This window comes from Anopheles darlingi, chromosome 2, assembly GCF_943734745.1.
Source record: "Anopheles darlingi chromosome 2, idAnoDarlMG_H_01, whole genome shotgun sequence".
NCBI lineage: Eukaryota > Metazoa > Arthropoda > Insecta > Diptera > Culicidae > Anopheles > Anopheles darlingi.
In genome coordinates this window covers 44,499,403-44,520,312 of record NC_064874.1, presented here as the reverse complement: position 1 = coordinate 44,520,312, position 20,910 = coordinate 44,499,403, and the positions used below count along the sequence as shown (strand labels likewise).

Here is a 20,910-nt window from a genome sequence, read left to right as displayed (position 1 = left end):
ATTTAACATAATTTTACCAAATAATCTACCTTTCATATCACTTGGAGTAAAAGCAATGCATCTTACGTAAACAATGTTGAATATACTTTTTGATTAAATGCACCTCATTGTTAATTGATTTCTAGAGAAGTAAGACTCCAACCCGCTTAGTTACGTCGTAGACCGCCATACACTACCGTACAGCAATTGGCTGGAGTGCATCGAAACCATCATAAGACTGTGGAAATCCATTTCCCCAGAATTGTACAAAACTCAAAGGTACAGCTAATATCATATGATGTTTAAATCATGTAGTCCAACCGAAACCACGGTCGAGCGAACACCACTTCCAGCCAGCAGCAAAGATGATCTGTTGGAATGCTCTTATCTAACGGTGAACGAACATGATGCTAAAGGGCACACCGCTCCTAAGCTGCGCACAATAAAAAAAAGGAAACCCTTTTTTACAATTCACCTTCGCCCCGGACCCCAGAAACAATCTGAAGGATTCGTCAGGATTCGACAAAAAAACACAGACAACTACATTTATGTCCTTTTGATTACACCTTTCAGTAGCCCCTTTGTTCCAGCAGTCCAACTCCCAACCTGGACCTGGACGACCCCAAGACACGATGATAAAATGGACAAAACATCAAATAAAACTGACAACTCCCCGCGCGCGCGCCACACGTCAGGTTAATCGGTGGTGGATGGGTCCGTAAAAACCTCCCCCGAAAACGACCAAACAAAAACCGAAACCGACCGACAAACGACTAGAAGTCGCAGATAATCCTCTGGTGAGCGCGCTCCGAGGCTGTGTTGTGTTGCTATACGTACCTCTGGCCGGTATGGGATCCCGCTGGGGAACGCCCAGTTCCAGTTCCGTGTACCGCTCGTACAGCTTGCCGATGGTGGCGGTACACCGAAGCAGCAGTGCTCCACCGGCCGGTCCACCAACGGAGCCTCCCAGTCCCGGCAGAAGCCCCGATCCGAAGTGAGAGCTTTGAAGATGCAACCGAAGCGTCAGGCTGCTCGAGATGAGGTTGTCCGTCGTGGTTCGCGTCTCTTCGTGTGAGGTGTATACCTGAGAGAGAGAGAGAGAGAAACAGAGAGAATGAAATTAGTTCCATTTTTCATAAGCCACCGGGAAAAAAGGGTAGAGGAAACGGTGAAATCAGGTCCCGGATGCTGATCCACAGCTACCTGTAGCTGTCGGGGATTTCCTCACCCTCCACCCCTCTTCTTATGGGTTCCGCACCGGGGGAACAACCGAAACCTAATCAAACTTTATGCTTCCGATTCCTTCGAGCGACGAAAATCAATTTTTAGTGTACCCGAGAGACGGAGAGAGACAGAGAGAGAGAGAGAATCAACGGTGCGTTATGCGGAACGGTGTTCATTCGATTGGCCCAGGCCCTTGCGTAAGGTCGGTGATGGCCAACGGAGCTAAATTATGAACGGGATGGATCTAAATAATAAAGGATTGTGGCGAAGGATCCTCCGTTGTTGTGGATGTTGTCCCAAGATCTTCAGGGCTTGGGGAGCAGGACCATGAATTATACGATCCTCGGTCCGCCCAGGGTCCGACCCTGATCCCTGATCGATTGGAACGACATTGGGACAGAGTATTGGGGTGCGTTGAGTGCTAGCGACGAAAACATCAGACGCCAAAATGAGCGTTCACGGTCACGGATAAGAACAGCTAAACGCGCGCAGAAGCAGCGGCAACGATATTTATTGCGATTTTATGTTTATCGATCTGGTTCGATAACAACACCGAAGCACACACATACACCCATGAATTGTGGAGGCGGCATTGAGCCTGAATTGGGCCGCAAGTCGCCGGAAGTGGCGAATGTGTTGCTGTCTTCGTTTCGCCCGAAAGCTCGAATGCTCAACGCAATGAGTTCCGGTGGCGAGGGTGGCGCGGAGGGCGTAGCACATCGAATTGTTGGCGGCAAGTGATGTAGTCATAAATGTCGCATCTTTACGAGTTAGTATAGCTTCAAAACAAGCGCGCTGTAGTGGCCCATCTCGGGGGATCCGGATCAGACGACCATGTGTTGGTGTGCCAAGAAACATCATTGGTGGCTATTTTTATGTCAACACAGTCGCTCCAAGAACCGACCCACCGGGGAGGGAGAGGAACATTCCAACCAACAGCGGCGACTACCCACCACACGGAAGTCTCCTATCGCCCATAAAATCTTTACCGTGGGCCCGGGCGAGCGTTCCGGCCGTGTGGCCATGGAACAGCGAGAGATGGTTCAGGTCTGATCCCTATCACTAAATCATAAACTTGCCGATACTTTTTATGAGACTTTCTGGCGTGTACTGAGTGTATCGATCGGGGATCGGTGGGTCCCAACACGGCGGTGCTTATCCACGGGTTTTTTTTTATCATGGCAGAGAGAGAGAGAGAGAGAGAGAGGGAGCTAGAGAGAGGTGATCCGTGTCGCGGGATTGGTTTATTGGAATGTTTTCCTCCGGTTTTTTTTTCTCGGAGATTAAGAAGCAATATAAACCGTACCCCGGTCCCGGAACGAATCGCCGATGACTGTTTGAAGATGATGGTATCCGGTCGAGGGTGGTGAGGGAGAATATGCAGATAAAGTGGCCCTCCCGTTGCCCTCCTGCTTTTGGTACGTAAATAAATACTTTCTCCTATTTCGGGGAGGTACTTGGTAAGTGTTGGCAACGGACAGCTTACAGCATTTTTGGGGTATCATCAATACCTTTCTCGGCGATAGGTTTCGTCTTGAAGAAAGCAATAAAGTGCTCACGATTTAAGCTTTGTTTACTGGATTGTTTAGTATCTGCTGCGGAGTAGCTTTAGGTTCTGTGAAGAATTAACGCAATATCGCGCCATACGGCGCTCTTGGGCTATTTTTAAACAAAACATTAAGACACAAAATCAAAATTTCAATCGACAATGAGTGACAAAACCTATAAAAGATGCATCGGTAAGTTCTAGGTATGGCGCTGAAAATTTGTCACCATTGCTCTGAGTGCACCACGGTTCTTCTTAACAATTACTGCAGCAGAATAAGCACAGAGATTCAATAATATTTTTAAACTTTAACATTAAAAGGAACATCGCTCAGTGGCTCTTCGTAGGAGCTATAGATTTTTCCATCTACCCAATCACTGATTCTAAGTAATACCTTACATTTCGGAAACTCAATTATATCATGCTTCAATACTTGCCAATTGACATCGATAAGTTCCAAAATGAAATGTGAGCATCGTTTCGTACGTTGCACGTAACCATCCATAATAAATACTAAGAACAGTTTCGTACGTTCACATGAAGACGAAGCAAAGCGCAATAGATAAGATACCCTCGAGAGCACGGAGCGTCCAACTTTCCTTCATTAGTACTGCCCAAGGTATGCAATGCGTTGCTAATGTATTACATTTCGTTCTCACTCGGCTACTCGGGCGACGAACGAACTAACCCCAACAAAGGGCCCACATTTACAACTCGGTGTCTGGCAACACTCTCTGTCAGTTCACCAAAAAGGCGATACATTCCCTCGAGAACCCACCCTCGGAGTTGGTTTCTCAGGACTCCCATTCTCCCGACTTCACCCGAATGTGCAACGTTGTAAATCATTTTCGTTCGTAACCGTCAGTAGCAAAAACGATAATCGTGTTGCCGAGAAGCACACGGGGGCTCCCCGGACACTCCGTCCCATGGCCCTACTGCCCGGTGGTGCTTATGCAATTACTCGGGGATTTTCCGGACGGTTGTTGCCTCCAGGACGGTTGTTGTTGTTGTTGCTCTCGATGGATGCTTCGCTTGGAGCGAAGTTGAAGCGTTCTCGCTACGATTTTAATGTAGCGCTCCCTGATTTGTGTTCTCAGGCCGGGCTCAAGCAGAAACTCTTGCGCTGCAACACAATTTTTTTTGCGAAGCGGTGGAGAAGCTGCTCTATCTCGCCGGTGTCTATTCCTTGAAGGTTTGCGGGCGCACTTTCCACCTTCATTGTTTTGCCTTCATTTTGCACCATCCAACATCCGAAGCACTGGCGGAGAAATATTTTGTTTCAGTAGATGTTAGGCGAGCGCCCATCGTTAAGTTCATTTCGCGTAAACGAAAACGAATCTCAACACATGAAGCGTGATTTCTAGTTTGTTTAGTCGAGCATTAGAGTAGTTCACCAGACCAGCAACCTCTGGTAGCTATGGCGTTAAGTAAAAGAATGTTAAAGTTGCAACGACAGACGAATCTTTGAGGTAGTGCAATGGAATGCTTTCCTCAGTACAAAAGAACTAGAACAGTGACTGAAACTAACTTAGTTGAAGACACGGTTATGAGTGACGGTGTAAGAGCTTGCGCATGTACTCACACTTGATAGCTAACAGAGGTTGCTCCAACTTATTAACCGCGCCTGAAAATTGCTTCACTAACGCGTCCAGATTGATGCATTACTTGACATCTAAAGCTCACTTCGCTCGAAACGGAGCGCAAGGCAAACATACTGTACTGCCATCGCCATACACGTAATTCAATTTCGAGAATGAATTTTCATACATTTTCTCACAATTCTGTTGCATAATTTAGTTCCGTGCTTCGAAAGGGACGACGTCACGGGGGAGCGCGGTTCGCACCTTCTGCTTCGATAAAGCTCGTGACGATGATAGTGACGATAAATTAAATATGGCAAGTAAGCAGCAGCAGCACCAGCAGCGGCATCTTCCTCGAAACGCGTCACGGTTGGCGATGGGGACCGCCTTTTTGACAGCTTGCCACAAGCTTGCCTTCGCGAGGAGCAAGTTTGCGCATAATTAGCGCTGGTAGATGGATCCGGTCCCTAGCGACGACGACGACGACGGCGCAGGCCATGACACCGCCTAACGCGCTGCAACGGCGGAACGCAGCAAGCATAGCAAATAGCGAACGCTCTCGAAGTGAAACTTTTCATGTGCAATTTAAGTGGATTTTTTGCCCTTTTGCATTCCGCGAACCTGGTGGATAGGACACACAAGCACCCCTGGGGGACACACACAAGCATCACTGGGGGCTAGTGCATCGGATGGTATCGGAGCAACACACCGAGGTGACAGAGTGCAATCTCGTTTCAAGCTAGTTAGTGTTCCCCACGAGAACAAACATTACAACAGCGGGATAGTTGAGAGAAAGAGAGTCCAAAAGGGAGTTGGCAGCGTGTGTGTGTGTGTGTGATATCCAGGACCCAGCGAGCGGAGTCCCAGAGCAGAGCCGCTCCATGATTCCAGGAAAATGAACCGGACTATGTGAACCCGCCGGTCCGGCCAGTCGTGGGTTACCTTTCCACGGCCGTTTAAAAGTAATTTAATATCTGAACTTCCCACTCCCTCACTCTCTCTCTCGCTCTCGCTCTCTCTTTTTTCACTGTTGCCAGTGGCCGGTGTGCGAATAAATTGTTCAAACCACCACCATTTACCGCACATTCAATTTACGGTGGACATATTTTCCAGCCACCTTTTCTCCCACCACCAACACCGCCACCGCTGTCCGATCTCTTTGACCTGTGAGCGGGCGTTCGGTCGGGCGCACCGGACACGGAAGGTTGATTGTCGATGGAAAAAGTTTCAACTCCTCCAACTCCGTGGAGTCGCGTGGGGTGGACCATTAGAGAACCATTTTGTTGGGCGTGAGAGGGAGTGATTTTTGTGTGTGTGTTTCCTTTTTTTCCCGCTGCTGCTGCTCCCGCTGCTGTTGCTTCCCTCCTCTCCTTGTTATCTTCCACCGAAACGATGAGAAATGATCCAGCGTTGAGGGGCCGGGGGGCAATGGTTGGCAGTTGACCTCAAAACTCCCACTGGGTGTCAGACCGAGCCAAGGGTCTTGCGCCCAGGAGACTTCATAAACGTATGTGACCCGTAATTGATATAGAAAGTTTGGGAAAATGCTCGTCCGTGGTGTTGAGCGTGCCGGGCTGATGCCCCAAACAGCATCGGGGGTAATTTACGTGGTCGTTGATTAACAGTTAGTTTCAGTTAAACGCCCCGCTGGCCTCGCTCTGTCTTGTGGTTGACAAGCCGTCAAACTGAAAAATCTACTTGCATGAGTTACTAATTGATATTTGGTGGTTTGTGATGATGGATCGGCCGGATACATGTTAGATTTGAAATATTTGGAAGGGGAGTCTTACTAAAGTGGTCTAATAAATTTCTCAGAAATGGATTCAAACATCTGCATTCTTCTCTGTTAAATGGTGAGAATAAGATCTTTTATTTTATTTTTCTCCGTATTTTTAACTTCTCCCTCAACAAAGGATTTTTCACGAATATTATTTATACGTTTGAATCAATCGGAGTAAAACTGATAAAGAAAGAAGCTATTTAAACCCCAGCGTTATGCATGGCTCAGTATATCTTGGACATTTAAAGCGATTTTGCTAATTCCAACCAATTTTTCAAAGTATGCGGAAAACTAACACTTTTTCCAATTCCAAAAGATACCAAAAATGGTGCAAAAGGAAAATTTCAACGAAAATTCTTCAGTGATACTTTAAGAAAACAATCATTTATGACATGAATATCGATTTTATATCTTAGATGATGTGAAAGAAATCACCTTCTTAAAAATGACCTTTTTTATGCGAATTCAACTTGCTGTTCCATAGTAGATTTTTGTTTTGCAATTTTGACCCGCTTGTGAAATGTTTTTGAAGGTAAAAATGTGTGTGAATATTTCATACCTTTTATTATAAAATAGGTAAATATGAATAAATACCAGCTCTGCAAATATTACCATCCCTCAAATTAGCTTAATTCTTGTGACACACTCAAAGACTTTTACTTTACTTATTCTGTTTTTTAAATGAACATTTAAATATTTTTTATTGAAGGACATTAAAAGGACTGGAATGTTTCGAATCCATTCATTCATCTAGATCCCAGATAATAATTACTTATTTTCCATAAATCCTAACTTCTTTCTATTGTGGAGAGAGTTTTTAGTGTCAACTCTTATACCAATCAGATTCAGTTAAACATTCACTATTTTACTTAAATGAAAGCTAATTAAAAACTGTAACGTGAAGCATTGAATACGTTTACAACAATGTTCCCTACAGAGATAGCATATTCTGCAGTGGTATCATTAGTTTGCCGTCAACACACCAACAACAATTGAGAACCGGATCCCTCTCCCGCTTTGCAAACGGCGCTGCACTTCATTGCAGGTTGCCAATCAACGCAAATCGTCTCAATGTCTGTGTGTGTTGAATTGAAAATAAAATTGAAAAAGAGTGTCCTTCACGAGCGAACGTGCGCCCCAATTTTCTCATTTGCCGCACTTATTAAGTGGCCCTTAGACTGAAGCTAATTCACACCGCGTTTCCATCATCATCATCATCATCCTACTCCTCCCTGTTTTATCCTGCAGCTCAAAAAGCCTAACTAGCTGCCAGAGCAAATAGAGCGCTCCAAAACAGTCGACAAGCGAGCGAATTGGCCAATCGGCTCGCACCAAGCGGAAAAAGGAAGGAAACCACTCAACCCAATATAGGCTCAAAATGGCACGTAATTGGCTCAATATTAAAATTTACTCAATGGAATGCAAATTTGTCTCGGCTTCCCCGCATCCCGCGTTTCTCTCATTCCTCCGCTCCTTTCCTCTCCCGCATCACACACACACACACAACAAGGCCACTCGCCACCGCTATAAGCAATCTGGTGACATTCGACGACGACGACCGAGAACCGTTGATGCGAGTGTCTCTTTGGTCTTTGGGAAAATATTCCAACCACTTTTGTGCGTAACGCCCAGTGGCCCAGCAGTTGTCCTCTCTAATAAGCAAAGCGGAAAGCGAATGAATGGAAATGGAGAATCTATGAAATGCAAAAGAGGGATGAACAGAAAAGAGAAAAGAAAAGAGGGAGAAACCACCGTCGAAAAGCCACCCAGCGCAAGGCTGGCGCGACAAACACTTGCTTCATTATTTCTATTCTATGCTTCTGTTCTCTCTTCTTTCTTGCCGCTTGCACCTCCTGCTCATTTCCGGCAAAAAAAAACCCAGCGAGACCCAATGCAAGAGGAGAGGAGTTTAGCTAAGCTAACGTTCCAGCCAGGAGCTTGGCGTCGCCACGCGTCGCGAGATCTCTTGGCCTTTGTCACAAAAAACCCCGACGACAACGGTGACTGCTGCTGTTGCCTTCTTTCTGTTCAGGAGAATAACGATTATTGTTGTTCCGCCGTTGTACCGAAACAATGAAGAAACGCAAGCGATTTATGCGCCTCAATGTGGCAAACGCCATCCGGGAACGCTCCCAGCTGACCGAGCTGGGGAACCGAGCCTCGTTTTTAAAGTCCTCGCACAATACGCGCGATGTTTTTGTGTGTGTTTGTCTGTGTGTGTTTGTGCAGACGGGGGACAAAATCATGGAATACCGAGGGTATTCGTTCTTTAGCTCGAAGAAAAATTTTGCTACATGCCCGGGGGTCGTAATCGTACCATGGCCTCGGTCACTGGCTAACTGCCTCCACCCCGGGCTGACACTCTGTTGACTTTCGTTTTCCTGGAACCTTGGCACCGACAGTGGCCTGTTTCCGTTTGCTGTTTTTGGTTGATGAAGGCGGAGAGCGAAAAGAAACATTTTCGGGCGAATGGAAAGCGAACGACGGTTGGTCCCGTGAGTTGCGTGCTTTCACTGCTCGCCGGTCACCGGACCGGAGCATAATTAGACGGCAATGTCTGACTTGATTTAGTAATAAATGGAGACGCATGGTGCTTCTCCTTTTTTCCAAAGACCTGGCGAGGGGTCACCGGCTACCCGAACAAGGGGAGGGAAAATTGATTCCAGAACAGTAGAACAAAGCCGTAGAGGAAAGTGGAATAAAAATAAGGTGAAAGAATACTGAAGGCACACGAAAGCAATGTCGCTTGGGCAATCTGACGAAACAAATCTGTTTTTATCCGACAATGGACAATGGACCGCACCGGTCCTCGGGGTCCACGGTATTGGCACGGTACCACTGGCTTATTGGAAGCGACAGATTGAGAGCGAAGTGGTGTCATTTGGCGAGATGGGAATAATTGCGTTGATATTGGAATTAACGGCGGGAATGTTCTCTTTCTCTTTCGGTGCCGGAGTAGACGATGGACAGTTGTTGCCAAAATGTGACGGCCGTGTTTTTTGCTTATTTTTCTTCGAAGCACTAAGAGGGATTTTTGCGATTGAATCATGATTTCTGTGCTGTATTATATGATATGGTCGCCAGTGAAAGCTCAGGCTAGTTAAGCTGGATTTGATTTTTTTTTAGTAGGAAAAGGAATCTTTTAAGTCAAGGTAAATGCATATTTTTTTAGAATTTTGATTGAGAAATCTGTAGAAAGAAATACCGCACAAGAATAGTTGAAGTAACATACAAAATCATATCTTTGAAAGTACTATAAGTTAGAAGAAGCGTTACACCATTACTACACACGGGAGTTGTTTATGTGATTTCGCATCCCCTTTAAGTATCTCTTCACTCTGGCAACTGTAATGCGGAAACTCAATCTCATGCCCATGTCCTCAGCATCAACATCCTCGTTCGCTCTCTGCATATGACATTTACGCATATGAAGTTACGAATCGTTCTGCTCTGCACACGCTTGAGTTGCTGCCAATGAAAACCCCTGGCGAATAATGGTGTACCACCACAAAAGGAGTGAGAAATTGAGGAATCGCTTGTTACACAGTGAATACCTCGGGTCTCGTACCCATCCCCGCTACCTCACCACCGGAAGACCGATATGTACTTCCTTCTCAACCACACAACCGGTTGAGGGCGACATGCAATGACAACGACAACGACTACGACGACGACGACGACAAACGCCAAAGCTCTGTCCTGTGACTGAATGGCAGAGCACTGATAGGGAAGCGCTGCCAGGATCGTTGCAACACAACAGGAACGACGTCCTCCTGTCGTCCTGACACCGTCCTCGCACCACATATCCTGCCTCCCCGGGCACATACCGGAAACACATACTATTAACCGGTTACATCCTACTAATGGCCTTTCGAAGGAGCACGCCCGCACCGAAAACAAACCAAAGCAATGTGCAGCACCATTGCGATGCGATGCGAGCACCGTTTGCATAACACGTCCTGTTCCGACGCGTGGCAAGGACATTCGACCCAACTTCCGGCACTCACGCCCGGGATACACGAGAACAATAGAACCACGAAGCGACGGGAACGCGCGTTTGAAGATTCGAACAACGACGACGATGGCGACGAGAAGGTGGATGGAGCCGCAACGCAAGACGGGAAGCATATGGTAGTGGTGTACCCCTCGAACGGATGAGGCTGTTGCTTCGGTTGCTCGGTATTGTTGTGGTGTTCGTCGACTGTAAGCATTGCATTCAGCTTTTGCACGCGACCACGAAGACGCGACGTGCATGCGGGAAGTGCATACTAAGTGCACGCTCCGAAAGCCGCGAAGCAAAAGGCCGGCCTAGCCTGTATTACTTGGGGCAAAACATCCGTTTTTGAGCATATGCAGCAGAGAGTTAATCGACGCCAGAGCGCGCGCGGTTTTTTTTTGCCTTGTTTTACATGCTGCATACATCCAGGGGTAACAACCGCAAGGCGAAGGCGGCACACTGTTGCTTCGCGAAGGCACGCAAACCCGCCCAGAGCCGCACAATAGCTAAGTAAAATAGTGAAACACATTGTGGTGAGAGTGGTGACAGTGGTTGAAAAACGCCGCCGCGCAATCTGCGGCACAAACTTTGCTCATTTGCGTTCCGTAAGTTTGCAGCATTCCGTCGTCGTAGTGCAGAAGACCTCTTTCTTCGCAACGCAAAATGGCTAGCGGCTTACACAGGAAGGCGAGCACTAATCCTTCCTCCCTGCGCTCGTATTAGCCGATTGGTCACAGAGGAAGAACTTGTCGGTTTCTTTTTTTCTTTGACGCGCTCGCAACCTTGCATTCGTGGCACTGTAATCGGCGCCGCTTAACCGCGGGCACCAGAATACGGAATCCTTCGTCGAGTGCCAGTAACTTCCGGACTGCTCTCGCGGTCTCACCAAGCACAAGTTTGTCGATTCCGCAAACGAGCGACGGGATAAATCAATTGTACCGCGCCAGTCACCACAACACAAAGCGCTCCATTTGCTCACAGAAGGTCGTGAGCATCGGCATCGGCGAGTGGTAGGTGAAGTGATTGTGATTCTGGAGTGCGACTGTTGCTACAATAGCACGAAAACCGCCGCCCGCCATTTTAGTCTACTCTCGTCCAGACTACTTCACGGCACCTCGCCTACTGGAGACTGGATTCCATGGTGATGTGGGGTAGTGGATGTGTCAAAAGAGGTGATGCCAAGTCGCGCCCAGATCGCGTTGCCCGCGGACCGTTTCTAGCAGCAACGTCGTGATGATGAAAGGTGCCGGAAAAGAAGGAAACCAAAAGTCCTGGAAAACAATACAAAACTTTAACGTGGCGCGAGCAGTCGGGCGGTGCGGAATGGGTGCGAGAATTGAAACGTTTCGCTTTAGGGCACCCCCTGCCTTCACTCTCCTTTTTCCTCGGGACTCCGGGGGGTTGGGATAAGTCGAAGCAAATGGCTCTCCAGACGCTCCAGAGCAATTGAGCAGAGCTGAGGGAGCTGCGAGACGAATTCTCTGGCCGATGGTATGGCCAGGATGAATAACTCTTTTCGTCCCTTCCTCCCTCCCAACTTCCTTCTTTCGTTCCTTGACACACTGGAACTCACGTCCGACAGATGATTTATGGAGAATTTCAAACTGGCAAAACCAACACGACCATCTTTCAGCAGCTTTGCGTGCTGATGCGTTCGCGGTCCGGGTGGTCCTGGTCGCCACCCAGGCCGCTACCACCCGCTGTTTCCTACGTTTAGCTTTTCCTCTTCCTGGTACGGAGGGGCTGACTGACTGACTGGTTGACTGACTGACTGACTGACTGACTGACTGGCTGGCTCGCTGGCTGGCTGATGGATGGATGTAACGAAACGAATTTACTGGCCAACTTTTATCGCTCCAACTGTTCCCTGTGTTCTCGCCCCCCACCCCCTTCTCGCCCTTTGGTCGGTAGCAAGGCGTTTGGGGGAAAGTTTTACGACTAATGATTTGTAAAACGTTGCAATCTCGTCAAAACAACGTACCGCGCGGGGTGTCCCTGGTCGGGGTCGGGGTCGTTCCGGGTGTCGTCGGCAAACCACCAAGCCAATGGTTGTGGTGGTTCGTTTCCTGTGCAGTAACTATAGTTTGCCTGTACCGGGCCGGGCGTTTGGTTAGGACAAGGCGTTTAACCGTCGTTTAAAGGACTGCGACCTTCAGTAGCACAATTGTAGCTTCGGTTCGGGTGACAGGCAACACAGATTGACTTGATTTGGGTTTGGAGGGGGGTGGGGCGAGAAATTTCTGTGGACGATTTAGAACAACAAGGGAACGTTGGACCCTACTGAGCACGGATGAGGAACGGAAGGAGGTGCTGCGACCAATTGACTAGTTGCGAGCAACTGGAAACATTGAAACACATTTTCCAACATGCTGTTTACAATGTTACTGGGAAGGATATACTATTACAGTAACATTTGGTTTTGACAACTGTGAAGTGTGAAGCACCAGCCAGAGAGGAGGCTTTCGTTCAGTAGTTAAGGCGATTAAGGTTAAGAAAGTTATTGGCTAGGCTAGGTTGCAGTCACAAAAAAATGAAGTACCGGTGTTCATTTATCGGCAAGCACTATCGGATTAAGCAGTTGGAGAATAAAACTAAAGAAGTGTCGATTAATTTTAGTTAAAGCCGGAGTTTTTTTTTCTGAATAAAAATGTTTGTATAAAGTCTTAATACTGTCTTTAAAGATGAGTAGCGGCAATATTACCTCGCAAAACTAAAGCATGACTTTATCATTTAATAGGATAACCATCTATATACACAATGGGATCACTTTTTCGTAGAACATAGCGCGATTAAAATTGCTCGAATGGCATCCATAATATTCGAGCTTACATCAGTTGTAATCACTTTTTAAAAATGCTTCTATTAAGGCCCTTGAGTTCCTCTCTTCATTCTTACAACTTCTCGCAAACTGAGCATGAACTTGAGCGTGAATCACGAAAACACTATACATTGACTGGTTTTAACGCACTTGTTTCATTACATCATCCATTTTGATGCTAGTAAGATAATATTAACGACTATATTTTCCCATTTTACTTTCATACAAGACCCCAACACAACGAAGTAAACAGCAGACATCTAGTGAAACGAATGTATCAAATAAATTGTTATCACGTACCAAATTAAAATACAAATCATTGTGGCTTGTCTGGGGAACAAACTGGGGCCAGCCACCGGGTTAACCGGGGATGTGCCTACTTTTCTACCAACGCATTTGTCAGAGCTAATTGACACCCGTGACAGTTTTTCGTTGCTAAGCGGAACTCTCGCAGCTCGTCGACGCCAAGCTCCCGTGTATTATGATTGTGAAAACGAAAACGAATCTGTTGGTCGTACGTGGCCACGTTACGTTGGTGATTGTGACATCCCATGCCATCCCAATAACACACACAACAAAAAAAACAGGAAAAACCAACCAAAGAACCTCACACGAGGCACGATGACAACGGCTAGCCACGTAAGACACGTGTTTCGGTCACGGCATCTGTCAGTTGTTGGCAAATTGAATCTGTCAAACACTGACTACAGCCAACGTGTTAATCGCCCAGAGATCAACCAACCCTCGGGCGAAGGGATAAGGATTCTGTTCCTGTTTCTCCCTTTTATGGTTTCTGGCCATAACCCATGACGTCGTCGTCGTCGCGGTTCGTGTTACTTTATCGTTTTTATTCCTTGCTTTCATTCCCTACGGCTACAGCATCCGTTCGGCGAATTCTTCACTCCATCGACCGCAGAATGCGAGGCAGAATGGGGGGAAAACGTGACCATTTGGAAGCACAAGAAATGAAAGATTGAATATGCAATTCCCAAAACCCTCTCGATTCTCGACAACATAAATCCACTTATGGGGAAAAACATAGACATCGAATGCGACTTGCTTCCAGAGCTTAAACATTAAACCGAAAAATGAACAAATTAAAAGCCCTGCAACAACGCGAGGTCGCACGAGGACGACTCGCAGAAGCTCTCAAAGATAATGAGCGCAACAAAGCGCAAATGCTAGAAATAAGCATCCGCGGCACATAATTATAATTGCAGATGCACACCGGCTTCCACCGGCGCTTCTGCCGCTCTATTGTTTCGCTCATTTGGGCGGAAGTGGTCTGCCTTCGAAGTCAGGCAAACAAACAAAAACGTTGCCACCGCCGAACGCCGTAATCCGGCATTGCACAATGGAAAGTCACACCATCTTCCTTTCTCGACCTTTTTCTTTCTCTTCCTCACGTTCTCTCTCGGCCATTCCTTTGCACGAATGGTCGAAATTGGGGCGACTTTCACACAAACCAAACTCGCAGCGCAAAAGAAATGCTGTGACAATCCGCCGGCAAAAAGAAACCCCTTTTTGCTCAGCTATCTTTGTGCAAAAATCGGCCAAAGAGTAGCAACTTTCGTAATTGCTAATTTATGGTGTAACATAAAGCCCCGGCGACACCGAGGGCCCGAAATTAATGGCCCTCCAGCACCGGTTTCGACGAGCCGACCGCCAACATTCGCTATTCGGGTTTCCGCTTTTTCCGGCCGGCACTGTTCCCCGAGGACTTCCGCCGGAAAGTCGCCAAGGAAGCGTAGAGTGGAGAATTAACAGGAAAAAAGGCACCCTCGAGTGCAACGATTGCACCGATACCGAGCACCATCCACTAGTAACACTAACCGGTCATTACATCGCCCAGCTTGCAGCTCGTTTGCATTGCGTTTGCAAGACTTGGCACGTGGACAGGGACGGACAATGGAGAATGGAAGGGTGTCGTTACTAGAACGCAGTCGGTGGGCCGTTCAATACAGCAGCAGCAGCAGCAACAACAGTAGCACCAGCGCAGAGTTCTTTCAGTCTGCAATTATCGAACCACTTAACGAGTTGGTCTCTACTTGCCCGAGTACGCGAGGTAATGACGATTTTTTTTCAATTTCAAAACATACACAACCCCTGAAATGGTCACCACTTTCCGGGAACTTCCTAGAGCAAACTACTCTCCAACATTTATTGCCTGCCTCCAACAAGTGCTTCCAGGTGCAAAAGATTGCAATGTGCGAACGAAAATGCGGAAAAAGTAAATTAAACGACGAGCCTTATCTTCCGGGGGGGTAAGGATGTAATTTGATCTTTGCCCAGGAAGCAATTCCCCCTCCCCTTTTCCTTCTCCAGAGGCCGTGCTCACCTCACCTGTTGTCCGTACCCATCGAGCCCTGTTTGTGGAACGTGTCGACGGTAATGGTGGCGTTGCAATGCGCCAACTGGACCTGGAACACTGTTTTAGTGTCCACCACTCGGTCGGCTGTCGGTAATGAGATTTTCCGGTTCACTAGTCTCTAAGGATGCGTGGGATTACACACATACACAGGCGCACACGGACACACAGGCACACGAAAGATTTCATTTCGATGATTATTCGAGAGGCATTTTCATTTCCGGTCACACTCACGCCACTGTCGGCTTAACTGTCATTTGAGCGAGTGACTCGTACTTCAAATGTTTTGTAAAATGATACAACCACACGCCGTTGTGTATCGTTAGTTTAATGCTTTTGTTCGGTGCAGGTTGCGCGCGTGTGTGTGCGATAGTGTATATTTTGTGAACCAGCACGATCGATCGATCGAAACTATATATGCTTTATGTGAGCATCGGAAGAAGCATGAGCACTAGGTTATTCAGTACCCGTGCCAGTGTCCAGAAACAATGGTCGAATAGTATGAGCAGAGTGGAACTGTGACTGTGTAAGTGTGTCGTTACACACAATAGCTTCACCATATGCCCAAAGGCTCCCGAGAGGGGACTTACGTTGGTCAAAACAATGGGTTTTCGATTTTCAATCACGTCGTTCCACCGGGTGCTCCAGGACGCTCAGCTCGTTTAGGGTCTTACTCGAACGTCGGATAGTGAAACGACAGTTCAATGGCAACGCCACATGGCACCAAAGGCTTCCCGAATATGTATGCCAACTCGCGCTGCCTAGCATAATGGAGGTTCGCAACACTTACCATCGAGTGCCACCACCATTAACGGTTGGTATGGGCATGAGATAAACACAGGCACACACCTGGAATGCGCATAGGTTGTTGGAAAGGGGGGGAGGACCTACTTATCGGATCTACTACCGTCGCTAGTGGGCCCATCATCGAGTACCAGTGGTTCGGACGATCGGCCATTATTCGATTATTATCACTTTTCGGAACCAGCTTTTGGAACCTCCTGCTGTTGCTTTTCGCTTTTCTATATTTGGCACACAAATGTGCCGAAATCTATTTCATATCATCGTACCCAGCAGGAACAGCGTTACACACACACACACACACACACACACACAAGCCAAAAACACAGTGATCTGCGTGCTGTGCGGTTCCACGATAGGAGAGCGAGAAATTGTATTGCATGGCTTCGATCCCCCAGTGGCCCGAATGGTGAATCGGATCGAGTAGTGAACAATAAAGCATCGTGGCGCACAGAAGGCAATGAATGAAATATAAATTAATTTCCGCCGAAAACCGAAACCCCTTTCCATTTTGCGGAGGAACTGGGACCGTTATGCAGCTAATGAACACCTCTGCAGCTGCTTCAAATGTCAAATGAAACACTCGCCAGCTACAGTCTCACAAGCTAGGGACCGGGAACGAATCATTACTCATTCGTAATAATAGTGGAATCCCATAAAACGCGGGTTTATAATGCGTTAAACAATGTAGATGGCACATCAAACAGGAGCAGGAGCACTCCAGCAACCAGCAAGAGCAGCATCAGCATCAACAGATGCATTAATACACCCCTCACTATTGTTCGAGCGTTGCGCATTGTGAGAATGCAATAAAATTTATTTATCAGAAGAAGGAGCTTCAGAAGCAGAGCAGCGAGACGCGTCCCTCGCTGCTTCCAGCTGGCAAGCTTGGCATTTTCAATCAGGCGCCATCAGGGGCCGGATCTTCGGTGCGCGTCTTGCGATGCGATGCGCGATCGCTTACGGCGTCAAGCGAACGTCTCGAACCGAAGGTGCACAACACAAACAGGAAACGCATAAATTTCATCTTCGCCATTAAACTCAACTCCGCCTCCGGGGTCCGGGCCATCTTCAGCCGGCATTCAGTTCAGTTCGTTTGGCTCGCCCGTTGGCCGGACGGCTCAAAGTGGAACCATTGTTGGCGTGCCATTTCAACGCTGCGACCGGAAATGTGCACCAATCCTCCCGGCGGTGGGGGGATCTTTCTAGCCCCACCGGGACCGGGACCTGATTGTTATTCATCAAATCAAATGGCTGACTTTCTCCGTCTCGGTGCTTTCTTTCTTCGGTGCGGTCTTCCTTCTTTCTCCTTACGCAACGAAACCGCATTGATGATCACAAGATCCTGTGCTCCAGCACTTCAAGAAGGCGCCTCATAACTCAACGCGCCTCTAAGCTTTCGAGAGACACTCGGATTCTCGGTTTATCGGATTCAAGCGAATGCCGGTGTCCAAGACCGGTGCAAGACCTGTCCGCTGCCAGGTAGTTATGTAAATGCACACCACACGACGACGGCGACGACATAAATCCGCGTCCGAGCATTCCGGTGTGTATGGTGCCAATTGTGCCGAGGGGTAATGCTGTCCGATCTGGTTCGTTGTCACTGTCGTGGGTCTCTCGTTGGCTTCGCAGACAACAATTAGATGAAGAAACAGTATCTGGCAACACCATCCATCAGCGAGGTCAACAAGGTATTGATGAGTGAACTGAAACTATTAATCTTTTGTTTGCAAGACTTTTGGATTGTTCTTTTGCCCAACTTTTTGGTACCCCCAAAAGAAGGTTCCCGGTCTCCCGGTGTTTTGGGCACACGTTTAGCATAGCTCGGACCGTCCAGCTCAACCGATTGTCGCTACGCAACGCGTCCCCGTTCCAGCACGTTGTTCCAGCAGAAGCAGAATGAACTTTTCACCCCTAAACCACCATTTGTCACTCGTCACACCGGTCTCCACAGGGTTCTGGGACCCCCTCACCGCCCCCATTTCCCATTTCCCAGGGTGGCGGGGTGGGTGTTTGTTGTTGCTCGACGAAATGGTTTTACTTCCTTCCGACGTGGCACTTCGTCGGTTCCGGATCGGGTGGCAGAACGAAAGATGGCGGCGGCGGTGGAAGACCGGCATCCGACCGAGCACGACGAGGCCGTAAAAGTTTGGTCCAGCACACGGCACGGTGGTAGTGGTGTTGGTGAGGGTTTGCCACAAGTTTTCCGCTTCCAATCCGGAAACCGGACGTACAGCATCCGATCGTTCATCTTCGTACTCAACCCACAGTACAAAACGAAGTAAAACATTACGGAATGCGTTCCAAAGGACGAGCGAACGAACGAACGAACGAACGAGATGCCATCTGCCAAGAAAGGAACGGGAAGGAAGCAAAAAGTGTCCGAGAACGATAAACAAAAAGGAAAAACTAGTTCTCCTGCTCCCGGCCCCTGGCCCCCGGACCGCGGGACATTGGGAACCGAACATCTGTCAAACAAGATGCTGCTGTTGTTTGTGTTGAAGCTGTTGCCTCTGAGCTGTGAGGAATATTTGGTTGTGATGATGGAAGTGGTGGGTTTTGCTGTGGCCATCGTCGAGCCGCCACGTGCTACGTTCCGGTGCTCCGGAGAGGGGCTCAACGAAACTAATGATTAATCGTAGTCCATCATTCATGGCACGCGGTGCGCACGGAGTGAAAAACCTACTCCGATAATCCATGGTAAATAATGAACTTCACTGTTCCCACTGGTCGGTGGTTTGAGAGCTGGCCAGCCAACCAACCAGCCAGCCAGGCGACCGATGCTTGGGTTAAGTTTTGTGCAAAACGCAAACCCCTGAAGCAAAACTTATCGGTCACCCTTCGACGGCCGTTGACCGTTATCAGGCAACGAGGGAAGAGACAGATAGAAAGAGAGACACGAAGAGAGAGACACACACACAGTGGTCCGGGAGTGGGATGTGTCGAACGGAAATGGAGCGACATTTTGGGGCCAGCTTCTTGGGACCACACCGGATAGTGTGACTGGCTGTTGCCAGTTACGGTTGGCGTGGGTCACGAAACTTGTGCCATTTGTTACCAATGCAAGAAAGCTTTCTTACAATTTAGAAAGAAGGAGGAGGAGGGTGGTATTTGCATGCCAACCACCACCACCATCACCACCAGCCCCCTTTTTTGGCAAATGTTTTGAGCCCAGCTTCGAAGGTTCGAATGGCCGCTCGGTCCAGATGCTGCAGCAGCTTCACTCGCAAGTTGAGCTCGAACCACCACGGCACCGCACGACGTGGTAGCCGCATGATGAAATGGACCATTTTTCACTTTTGTCTCGAAAGCATTACGAATCCACCGGCCAAGCAGGTGGCTCCCGGTGGTACTGAGGTGTCCCGTTAGGGGCAGGGTCGCTACACCGCTTACCGAAACTGCTTGCTGCAATTCCGTACTGGAAACTTACTGCTACTCGTAGCGCTGCTCCTGGTGCTGCTTCACACATCGGTTGACGAGTTTTCGGGGCCGAAAAATGGTAAAATTTGATAAATGTGCACGTGGCGCGAAATGGCCAAAAGTTTTCGGGCGAAAAATTGTGTCAGCAAAACTTTGGCCCCCTAGACCCCCTAGACAGTTGCCGGGCAGGGCATCAATTGAACCACGCGCGGTCGTGGACGTATCGGTAACGATACTCGGGAGGTTTAGTGGTGATGGTGCGTTATGGCTGCTGTGTAAGGGAATGAAATGGAATGTCTCGCTGCAACACTCGCACCGGTTACAGAAGGAGGATAGGGGGAGTGAAATCGTGCAAGATTCATGCTTTCGTGAGCATAGTTTTCCAATTTCTACCAGCAAGACGGCTGGGGATGTATTTGTGTACGCAGGAGTGCAACTGACGATGGACGCATTTGTACCTGCGGAAAACTCGGTACTGGCGTTGCAAAAAATAAGCTTCAAAGAGATTAGCATTGCGAATTGATTCAATGAATAGAATTGGTGTACAGTAGATAGTATGATGTTAGAAAAAATCGACGGAAATACCATCGGTACAATTGTTGTTTCCAAGAATCATGATTATGATTGCACAAATAAACAAACGATCTTTATACTTCATTTGAAATTTGATGATCGCTTTGTTAAATTTCATAATTCACCATCGAATCCATTGGATTCACAATAGTATTAATTAAGCCATTGTGTTTAGGGCGGCTAACGTTTTGTGGAATTATAATACATAAACGAAATTACCAGCTGCTATATCTCTTCAATAATTTCGTAAAACAGTTTAACACAAAAGAATACCATTGTACTCTTTTACGCAATTTATCCGCAATTTATTACTTTTTTTTATTATGAGTTGGTTCATAACCACATTCTACAAAACCACATCCACAAAACCACATTCTAACTATAATAGCGCTAGCACAGTATGGTTAAGATGTATTAAAAATCTATCAACATCGTTTGCGTGTTGGTCGCACTTTGCTTTATCAGAATGTTCTAGTGCGAGTTTGAAGCTCTGAAAGATGGTTTAGATAATGTCAAGTCAAGTACATCTTTAATTTGAATAATCAAAATTTGTTAAATATTTTCTCTAGAAACCCCTCTAATGCTGTTACTTTTTATTAATTTGTAATATTTTAAATGCATGTTCTTGATGTAGATACATGACATTTACACCGATCGCTTTCGAAATTTTTAACTTCTGTCAAACACTATATTTATAAATGCTTCAGTGAAAACCTACACTACGTCGTGTCAGAAATGAGTCGTTCTCTATTGCTATATGATATATGTTTCAAACAAATCATAAACTATTTCATTCATTTCATATGCTTCCCACTTCCGGTCCA

General features: G+C 47.4%; 1 protein-coding gene across 1 annotated transcript in view; it reads right to left on the bottom strand.

Annotated features, from left to right (window-relative positions):
- LOC125949363 (uncharacterized) overlaps positions 1–20,910 on the bottom strand; it is a 117,788-nt gene that overhangs the window by 7,716 nt on the left and 89,162 nt on the right. Inside the window, exon 5 of the mRNA XM_049676331.1 lies at positions 817–1,063. Within this exon, the coding sequence (XP_049532288.1) occupies positions 817–1,063 (247 nt within the window). The remainder of the gene's footprint in view (positions 1–816; positions 1,064–20,910) is intronic.